The sequence below is a fragment of the Dipodomys ordii genome, unplaced genomic scaffold (assembly GCF_000151885.1).
Source record: "Dipodomys ordii isolate 6190 unplaced genomic scaffold, Dord_2.0 Scaffold71, whole genome shotgun sequence".
Lineage (NCBI taxonomy): Eukaryota > Metazoa > Chordata > Mammalia > Rodentia > Heteromyidae > Dipodomys > Dipodomys ordii.
This window is the reverse complement of record NW_012267287.1, coordinates 1,689,554-1,700,114: the sequence shown is the minus strand read 5'-3', so window position 1 is coordinate 1,700,114 and position 10,561 is coordinate 1,689,554. Positions and strand designations below refer to the sequence as shown.

At 51.2% G+C, this 10,561-nt stretch overlaps 1 protein-coding gene across 1 annotated transcript in view; it reads right to left on the bottom strand.

Annotated features, from left to right (window-relative positions):
• Window positions 1-3,325: 3,325 nt before the first annotated feature.
• Fam193a (family with sequence similarity 193, member A) overlaps window positions 3,326-10,561 on the bottom strand; it is a 71,526-nt gene continuing 64,290 nt past the window's right edge. Inside the window, exons 18-19 of the mRNA XM_013023878.1 lie at window positions 5,627-5,708; window positions 3,326-3,483 (exon numbers count right to left, since the gene is read on the bottom strand). Coding sequence (XP_012879332.1) covers window positions 3,390-3,483; window positions 5,627-5,708 — 176 coding nt within the window. The 3' untranslated portion in view covers window positions 3,326-3,389. The remainder of the gene's footprint in view (window positions 3,484-5,626; window positions 5,709-10,561) is intronic.

Sequence of the window (10,561 nt, the reverse complement as noted above, 5' to 3'; positions counted from 1 at the left end):
GAGTTGAATGAGTAGCAAAGTGTTAGCAATGAGTTAAGGTGGACTTTAGTAAAGTTAAAGAAGTTATAATCTTTAAGGTAACACTAAAATAGTATTGTTTGAAAAGTTAATAAAATAGAAAAATTGAATACTTTCTTTGTTGTTGGCCATGGGGCTTGAACTCAGGGCTAGTGCTCTACCACTCTGACCCACAGGACCACTTCTGGTTTTCTGGTGGTTTATTGAGGATCAAGAATCTCACGTAGTTTCCTGCCTGGGCTGGCTTTGAACTGAGATCCTCAGATCTCAGCCTCCTGAGTAGCTACTATGATTACAGGCATGAGCCACTGGTGCCCAGCTAAGTTCCCATATTTTTGACTTGTTTTTCTCTTCAGCAGGAAGGTGAAAGGCCAACTTGACTGTTCCGAGTGCTGCATTAATTTCAAAATCATATCGTTTTTTACATGGTGGTCAGTTGGGCTATAACGGGGGTCTGTTCTGTTTGAGAACTTCTGACATACATCTCAACAACATGTCTTCATATTTAGATTTGGCTTTCTTCAACACTGTTTTGTAGCGTTATTTTAGTGCCCGTCCTAGGGTCTAGGCACTGTTCTTGAGAGTTTTTTCTCAAGGCCACAGCTCCACTTCTAGCTTTTGGTGATTAATTGGAGATCAGAGTTTTATGGATCTGGGCTGGCTTCGGTCTACTGAGTAGCAAGGATTACAGGGTGAGCTACTGGCACCCGGCAATTTATTCCTAAATTGCTCTTATTTGGGGGAGGAGGGGGTTTAAAAAAGTCACTTCTGCTTAGGCAGGCTTTGGAATATGATCCTCCTATTTTTACTTTGTCTAAGCTGGCCTCAAACCACGGTCCTCCATCTCTCTTGCCTGTAGACTAGACAGAATTACAGGCAGGAGCCACTACACAATACCAGTCCTGCTAGTTCATTTATTTAATTCCTCTATGTTCCAAGCTCCACAATTTCCATTTGGTTCTTTGAAAATAATTCCTATTGACTCAGGGGAAAACAAAACAAACCCTATCTGCGCTGATATAGCTTAGCCATTTCACCAGTTTGCCTCTTTAACCATGACTTTCTTTACCTCTGTGAGCACATTTCTAATGGCTGTCTGTAGAGCTGACACTTGTCTTACACACGCGCACACACCCCGCTGGAGGATGGGTGTGCTTTCTTTGCATGCTTCGTACTTTCTGGTTGTTGGAAACTTGGCTTTTGAAAACGCGTATTTGTCCTCTATCCTTAGCTCTGCTTTTTCCACTTTCAGTGACCTGTGTCAGCCACAGTACAAGTGGGTGACACATCTGTGTTGAGGATCCGTCCCGTGGGGGACGCGGTCTGTGCGGGACAGCGCCCTGCGGCCGCTCCCAGCGCCCTCTCTGAGCAGCCTTGGGCAGCTCCTCTCTATGCCAGGATGGAATGTGTAAAGTCAGGAAGGAGAGAATGCTCGTTTGCTGGCACGTGTCCAACCACAAAGCTGCTGCCTGTGTGGGGAGCACAGGGGGAGGGCTCTGTAGGTGCACCCACCGGGGGTCTCCGATGTGTTCACTGTGGCTCTGAGTCTTAACCCCATCCTTGCCTGCTGGCGGACTGGCTTGTTTCAGTGAAGTCTGTTCAAGGCCCCCCCCCCCCCCAGGGCAGTGGCCAATGGGGCCCAAGGGTCCAGCTTCCAGCCTAAGTGGAAAGACTGGGTGTGAAACCGCCAGCAGGCGCTGGGCCTGGTTCTCCACGGCCTCAGCCCCTCCGCCCCTCCCGCCCGCCCGCCCCGCCCGCCCCGCAGGGCCTTCCAGCCCGTGCGCCCAGCTTGTGTTGTTGTTTCTTTTTCTGAGGACAGGACTGCGGGGACGGTCAGTTTCTGAGCTCCACTCCTGGTCCCAACCGTCCCCTTGATGTTGGCAGCAGCGACACGGCTGTGTCTTCTCCACAGCAGTGGGCGCGGCCCTGTGAATGGTGAGGTGCTTGGGGCAGAGGCCGCAGTGGCATGGCCCCCCGCACAGCTGCAGGTCCCAACCTGTCTGACCAGGCCCCCGGCGTCCATAGGGAACGACACCAGGTCCCTGGCCTCCCAGGAGCGGCTTCTCCCCTTGAGCCGCCCCGTGGGGAGAGGTCGCCTTCTCCCACCAGAGACAAACCCAAGATAAATGAGGCCGCTCAGTGCTGCCGCTCCACGACTCCATGACGCCCAGTGCACTTCCTGCCCTGGCTGGCCTCCAGAGCGCATTCCCGCCCCGTCTCCAGGCGTGCGGACCTGCTTGCGGGGGGGGCGCCAGGAGTGCGTGCACACGTCCAGGAGTGTGCGCCCCGCCCCGGAATTCGCAGGGCCCCCAGGAGTGCACGTGGCCAACACAGGAGGCTTCCTCCCAAGCTCCGGGAACACGTGTCTGTTTCCTTTTGTTCTAAGTACATACTATTCAGTCTGACCCTAGTTTGTACCCGATTAAACAGGCACCCCCTTCCATACAGATCCGCGTTCTATCCTAGCTACGTGCTGGCCTGTGCGAGCGCTCTGTGAGGAGCCCCACGTGGCCCACTCCTGTGTCCCTGGGGCCACAGCCCAGTGTCCCACCCCAGGTGCGGCCAGCCCTCCCTTCCACCACTCCCAGCCTGATGACGGGAGGGGGGGGGAGGAGTTGCTGGGGGGGGCTGCCTCCTCATGCCCACTGCTGGGGGGGGGGTGGTCCCGGCTCTCTAGGGGGTGGAGGACCTGACACCGTCCTCGCTGTCCCCTACCCGCCCCATGCCCACTGCCCCCAGCAGAAAGCAACCAGACTGCGTCTCCTGCTGTACTAATGTATTCCATCTTTCAAAAAGAAAGACATGATTTTAATATTACTTAACAATATGTTAAAAAAGTAGCCAGGCAGGCCTCCGTGTTAATACGGTCGTACGCTCTAGAACAGACTGGATGGTGTGAGTACTGGGTGGGTTTTTGATTTTAACGTTCTCATTCTGCAAGGGGTCTTACACAAGCTGGCTACAAGTCAGGGGTCAAACACACACAGCGCAACGTGTACACTCAGAGACAGTAGACTGGAGGGCAACGGCGGCCTGCCCACCAGCCCGCCAAGGGTGGGCCACAGGGCGCACAGGAGCAGAGGGACAGGCTGACACCCTGGGGACAGATGACAGGACTGGGTGGGTGCAGAGGTCAGGAGGCCAGTGGGGACGCGGGCCCCGCCCTGAGGCGTGGGATGGAGGCTTTCCAGTCCCACACAGAGCAGCCATCGGGCAGGCCTCGCTCGCTGCTCGCTGGCAGAGGACTTGCGCACAGCCCACAATGCGCGGCACAGGAGCCCCGGCCCGTGCCCGGCGCGCCCCAGGCGGGGCGCGGCTCGAGGGGTGGCGCAGCCCGGCTGCTTCCCCACGTCCCTCTCAGGCAGTCCCCCTCAGTGGGCGGCGAAGGTGGCTTTCTTCAGGCTGAAATTGGACCAGTTGACGGACAGCCTCTGTCGGGTCTGTCTAGCAGAGTCCAAGCAGAACCTGCAAAGACAAAAGCGAGTCAGCGGGCCCGGCCCACCGGGCTGAGGACTGCGCTCACCAGCCTGTCTCTGTGAGGAGGTCTGGGGCCCTGTCCCGGGGAGGAAGCCACTTCTGGAGGTCACCCACCACCCTCTGCCACCCTCAAGGGACCACTGAGGCACCGTACGAGGGAGGGTCGGCCTAGGCATGCGGGCAGTGGGAGGCCCATCTGAGAACAGCCAACAAGCCCACCCAGTCCTGTCTGGGACTCAGGGCCTCTCACAGATGCTCTGCCACTGCGTCACACCCCCAGCTCTTCTGGCTTTAGTACTATTTTCAGATGGGCTCTTGCATTCTTGCCTGGGGCCAGCCTCGGACCATAAGCCACAAGCCTCCTACCGAGTCCTCCCACATAGCCGGGATTACAGATGTGTGTCACCCTACCTGGCCCTTTGTCTTTTTGTTTTGTGCAGGTCCTAGGGCTTGAACTCAGGGCCTGGGAGCTATCCCTGAGCATTTTTGCTCAAAAAAGAAAAAAAAAATCCATCAGACTCTTAATGCCAATTAACTACCAAAAAGCTAGAAGTGCCATTGTGGCTCAGGGGTAGAGTGCCAGCCCAAGTAGCCAGGCTGTGGGCATGCGCCACTCACCAGTGCCCGGCAAGCCAATGCACTTGGAAGGAGGTCGGAAGGAAGGACTGTAGTTTGAGGCCAACCCAAGCAAAAGACAACACTATCCGAAAAGCAACTACAGTGGAAAAGAGATGTGTGGCCTAAGTGGCAGAAGCCTGCCTAGCAAGCACGAGCCAAGAAAGAAAGCCTTCTCTCCTGAGACCAGAAACACGCGCACCTACATTTGTTCCTTATTAAAAGCTTCACCCTTCTGGGTTAGAACTGGTGCTGGGGAACCAAACCTAGGACCTCAAGTCCTACATTTGGCCACCAAGCGAGCTTCCTCCCAGCCAAAAGGTTGGTTTTTGATATTTAAGATCTTTTTTCCTTGGGGGTGGGTAGGGGAGTGGGTGGGCTCCTGTTTGCTGCTCGGCAGGGGCTCTATCCCCAGCCATGTTTCCAGTCCTGGCCTTGAGCTCTAGACCGGCATTCAGCTTCATCCTCCCAAGGCTGGGGAATTCAGGTGTGTGTGTGAACATGAGCACACATACATCCACAAACAACAGAATTTCAAAAGGCTACACGTGAGTAACAATCCAAGAGCAATTCACTGCATGCACAGACGGGGCAGAGTCTGCCAGTCGCTGGCGGCTCAGGCTGTCGGCCTAGCTATGTGGTGACACCTGGGAGACAGAGATCTCAGAGTTGGGGTTTAGAGCCCAGCTACACGGACAGATCCCAGAGACTCTCATCCTCAAATAACCAGGGAAAAAAGCTGAAAGTAGAGGCATGGATCAAGTGGTAGAGTGAAAAAGCCAAGAGCTTGAGGTTCTGAGTTCAAGTCCTGGTACCAGCAAAGGAGAAAAATAAAAAATGTTTTGAACTGTGATCCTCCGGGATTTCAGGCGTGAGCCGCTGGAGCTCTTCTTTTTTCTTCGTGTAGTACTAGGGACTGAATTCAAGGCTTTGTGCATATTACCACTACCTACATCTCTAGCCAATGCATTTTATCCCTGGTATTTTTTTTTTCAGATGCTATCTAGCCCGCTGACCTTGAACTCAAGATCTCCTGTTTCAGCTTCCCTGATCACTTAACACTCCAAGTATGGGTAATTGTTGTACTGTGCTTAAAGTAAGTTTTTATTATAATTTACACAGTTGATAAAGCAACACTAAAAAGTGTTGAGGAAGTTTTCCTCTAGGAAAATGGAGTCGATAACTGAACGTTTCTTCTCTCCTTAAAAGCGGGCTCTCGGGGTGGGGTGGGGAGATGTCATACCCTGGGAGGCTCTGCAGGGCAGAGTGCTGGGAAGGGTCCGGGCCCTGGCGCGGCAGTGGGCGGAGCCTAACCGGACGTGCAGGATGGATGAGGGCTGGTGGGCGCAGCTGGGGGAGGGGGAACACCGGGCGGCTGTGCCATTCTACCCAGCCTCAGCTAGCTGGGTTGGTGAGGAATTCACTGAGGACAAGGGGCCAGGGAGGGACAGGGAAGAGCGTGCCAGTGTGCTTGGCAAGCGGGAGCGGCGCCGTGTGGCGGGCAGCCTGGCATCACCTTTTGAAGCACTCCACCTCCCTCTCGGTCTCGTCCATGTCCACGCTGTCCAGGTCAATGTCTTTAGGCAGAAAGACATCATCTGTAAGAGGAAGCAGAGGCGCGCCGCATTACCACAGGAGCCACCTTACTAGAGAAGACGGCTTAAACACCTTCACGCACTGGATAAACATTTTCTAAAAAGAGATCCTGCAGGAGGCAGAGGAAGATGAAGGCTCAGGGTGTCTGTTTATGAGTCTGCAACCAGACTCCCTCGGATGTTACTGACAGCCAGACTGTCAGGGCCTTCAAAGAGGCCCCGGAAGCCTCTCTCCCGAGTCTGAGGGAATGAAGAGGAGGCAGGGCATGGCGGCGGCTCAGCGGGCTCGGCTGGAGCTCGCCCGCACATGGAGGCAGGAGCAGCACTCTAGGACTGGGGCCGGAGAGCACTGGTTGTCCAGAACCTCAGCCAAGTTTGAGAACTCAAACTTTTCTCTCTTCTCTGCTCGACACTCTGGCTGGTGTGTAGGGCCTCCTGAGTTCTAGAGGCCATACTGGGCAGGGCACCACAAGTGAACACATGGCCTCCCTCTGTAGTTATCTCCGTGGTGTAAATTAAGGCGTCTATTGCCAGTACGCTCCTTTTCCACGAGAGGCTCTCCTCTCACCTACCTTCAGCATGCCGGAACGTTCTTCCTAACTAGTGGGGACCTCCACTCTTTGCATCCCGCTGCCCGCTCTGGTCTGGACCTGGACCGTGACAGTCACACCTCTGCCCAGCTGCTCAGATGTCTGATCGGCTACAGGCTGGGACTTGGCTCAGACGCATCGCACAGATGCTATCCACGCTCCCGACCTAGCTCCCTTGTGTCACCTTCGTGTCACCCGGAGACTCCTGCTCTGTGACACACCTCAAGTCACACGCACGTCCCCAAGGACACCCAGCTGGCATGGGCACTATCTCTGCAGAAAAAGACTCAGATGTCTTCCCTGCAGGACACACGTGGCAAGAAGAGCAATACAGGAGCTGGGAAGGTGGCTTTAGTGGTAGAGTGCTTGCTTTGCGTGCATGAAGCCTTGGGTTCGATTCCTCAGCACCACATACACAGAAAATGCTGGAAATGGAGCTGTGGTCCAAGTGGTAGAGTGCTAGCCTTGAGCAAAAGCTCAGGGACAGTGCCCAGGCCCTGAGTTCAAGGCCCAGGACTGGCAAAAAAAAAAAAAAAGCAGCCAGGCGCTGGTGGCTCACGCCTGTAATCCTAGCTACTCAGGAGGCTGAGATCTGAGGATCGCGGTTCAGGAGGCTGAGATCTGAGGATCGCGGTTCAAAGCCAGCCCGGGCAGGAGAGACCGTGAGACTCCTATCTCCAGTAAACCACCAGAAAACCGGAAGTGGCGCTGTAGCTCAAGTGGTAGAGCGCTCGCCTTGAGCTGAAGAGCTGAGGGACAGCGCCCAGGCCCAGAGTTCAAGCCCCATGACCGACAAAAAAAAAAAAAATGCAATGTAAGGTGGCAGAGGTGCTGTGTGGGAACCTGAACTCAAGACAGAGCACAGACAAGCTTCAAAAGAGATTTGCAGCCAGGCAGCGGTGGCTCACGCCTGTAATCCTAGCTACTCAGGAGGCTGAGAGCTGAAGATTGTGAGGTTCAAAGCCATCCTGGGCAAGAAAGTCCGTGAGACTCTGATCTCCAATAAACCACCAGAAAACCAGAAGTGGCGCTGTGGCTCAAGTGGTAGAGCGCTAGCCTTAAGCTGAGGAGCTGAGGACAGCGCCCAGGCCCAGCGTTCTGGCTCCATAACCGACAAAAAACAAACAAACAAAAATCCTGGTGGCAGCAGCAGTCTGAGTTTGTCCCCAAGAAATGCACACGGGCTGGGAGGTGGGCAGAGTGCCAGTGTGCAGACAGATGCAGCCTTTCCTGAAGGAGCAAGACTTCCCTCTGAAGAGGGGCGGGGTGATTCACAAGGGCACGGGGTGTTTAAAGCCCCTGCACCTGCCTGTCTGCACTTGCGCTGAAGCAGCGCACCCTGCTGATATTATCAGTCTGTAGAACTAGGAATCAAAACAAACCTATTTTCTTAATAGACGACTCAAACTCAGGTGTTCTGTTACAGCAACAGGAAACAAGCTAAGACAAATATGCTAGTATGAAGTCATAATTTTTTTTATTAAGTACTAAATATTTTTAGGAATGTAAGTGCAAGAAAATGCATAGAAAAAGAATCAGCACATATAAGATACAGAAAATATCAATACCAATGAAAGCGAAGGGGCTCGCGCTGGGGGTTCACGCGGGGCGTCGGGGGCTCACGGCTGTCATCCTAGCAACAGGAGGCTGAGATCTGAGGGAGACAGTTTGAAGCCTAAAGTCCACAAGACCCATCTCCAAATCACTACCAGAAAACCAGACATGGAGCTGTGGTTCAAAGTGGTAGGGCTCTGGCTTTGAGCAAAAAGCTCAGAGACAGTGCTCAAGCCCCTAAGTTCAAACCCCAGGACCGGCAAAAAAAAAAAAAAAAAAAAAAGTGAATGTGCTTAAATAACCAAAGAAAAGTCTGTATATATACATTTATGTATGTTTGCATGTATGTATATTTGTCTTTAGGAAAGAGTCTTGGTATGTAGCCCAGGTTGGCTCTGAACTTGTTGTCTTCCTGTATCTGCCAACTGCTGGGATTACAAGTGTATGCCATGGCACTGTCCATAAAGGATAGGACTAACAGAAACATAGCATGAATTAAAAACACCAAAAAAACGATGAGAGGAAAATAACCACTGTAAAGAAATTTAAAGTAAGTTATGACTCTACTTATGAGTCTACAGACATGTATCTAAATAGATTTAAAATTATAATTGAAAAGGAAAGTTTCCTATGGAAAGGCAGTACTCCAAAATATTTACATAGAAATACGGTACCAGTTTCCATTTGGAAAGAGAATGGCAAGGAACCACTACGCCAAGCCACCAGGGCCCTGAGGGCCGGTCTGTGGTCATCCACTTCTACGGCTCACGTGTGCCACAACACTGACACCAGGGATCTAAAGAACTCCACAGTTCTTTTCATGAAGGAAGTGTAATACAGACACACAAGGAATACTCAGGCACCAAAGACCAAAAAGCAAGAAGTTACAGACCTGTATTTATCATGACTTTTAAGTCAAATACATTAAATCATTAAATATAACCCAAATCCCAAATTATGGCAAGCAAAGTAAGCCTTTGCTTTTACTACAGAGAGGTCCGCAGCTGGTTCGGTGCCAGGAAATGGGGTAATTTAATATATCATCTAAACAAGCCTGAGAAGAAAAACCACGACTATCCCTACAGAGGCTAGGATACCTGGTAAATTTCAACAGTATTCCTTAGGAACACATTCAAGAAATGTAAAGTTTCACTGGGTATCTTCCTATTCACTAAAATAAATAAACTCGAGCTCCCAAGCCAGTATTACTGAATGTGGAAACACCAGAAGTGGTTCTATTAGATTAGGAAGGGTGAGTTTCACAGAGAAAACAGAGGCATAATACCTCAAGAATAGGTAAAGGCTTCATTACCTGCAGAAACAGGTGGACCTGGAAACCTGCAGCGTTCAACAATGCTACTTACATAATAACATGAGGTGGCATGTCCACAGAAGTAAGACCTTTACTAGTCATATTAAACACACACACACACACGCGTGCACACACAAACACACACAAATATACACACACAAACATACACACACACAGGTGAAAGTGATTTTTAGTTATTACTTAAAATGCCATTCCAACAAGTGATCAATGTAAAATTACACTGAGTGGGGCACTTTGCTGTGGCTCACATGTCTAATCCTACCAAGGTTTGAAGCCAGCCCAGACAGGAAAATCTGTGAGACTCTTATCTCCAATTTATCAGCAAAAAGCCAGAAGAGAAACTATAGCTCAAGTGGCAGAGTTCCAGCCTTGAGCAAAAAAGCTAAGGGATACCAACCACGTCCTGAGTTCAAGTCCCAGGACCAGTATACTTATAAAAATTTACACTGAGGGGCTGGGAAGGTGGCTCAGTGGTAGAGCGCTTGCCTTGCATGTATGAGGCTCTGGGTTCCATTCCTCAGCACCACATAAGCAAAAAGAAAAAAGCCAGAAGTGGCACTGGGTCTCAAGTGGTAGAGCTGAAGAGCTGAGGGACAGAGCCCAGGCCAAAAGTTCAGGCCCCACAACCAGCAAAAAAAAAAAAAAAATTACACTGAGGGAGGCTGGAAATGTGGCTTAGTGGTAGAGTGCTTGCCTAGCATGCATGAAACCCTGGGCTCAATTCCTCAGTATCACATACACAGAAAAAGCCAGAAGTGGTGCTGAGGTTCAAGTGGTAGAGTGCTATCCTTAAGCTCTGAGTTCAAGCCCCAGAACTGGCAAAAAAAAAAAAAAATTACACTGAGGCTGGGACATAGTTCAGTGGTGAAGGTGAAGTCCTTGCCTAGCATGTGTAAGGTCCTGAGTTCCATCTCCAGCACCAGATATACACAAACAAAAGTACAATGAGGCTGGACAGCTGGTGGCTCATGCCTACCATCCCAGCTATCTAGGTTGAAAGCGAAAGATCATGATTAAAGCCAGCCCAGGCAGAAAAGTCCGTGAGATTCTCATCTCCAATTAAACACCAAAAAGCACAAAGTAGAGAGCTATGGCTCTCGTGGTAGAGCACCAGTCTTTGGCACAAAAACTCAGGGACAGTGCCTAGGCACTCAGTTCAAGGCCTGAGACTAGTACAAAATATATATGTAAGTACACGTGCGTGCGCGCGCGCACACACACACACACTTTGGATTGTACATCATACCATATCCAAGAATATATCCCAAATGTACCAGGGATCTGGATGAAATAAGAAAACAATAGCACACAAATACCAGAAAGAAACATGATTCATTCCTCTTTAAGGTAACCCTGTGTTAGGGTATCTACACACTCTA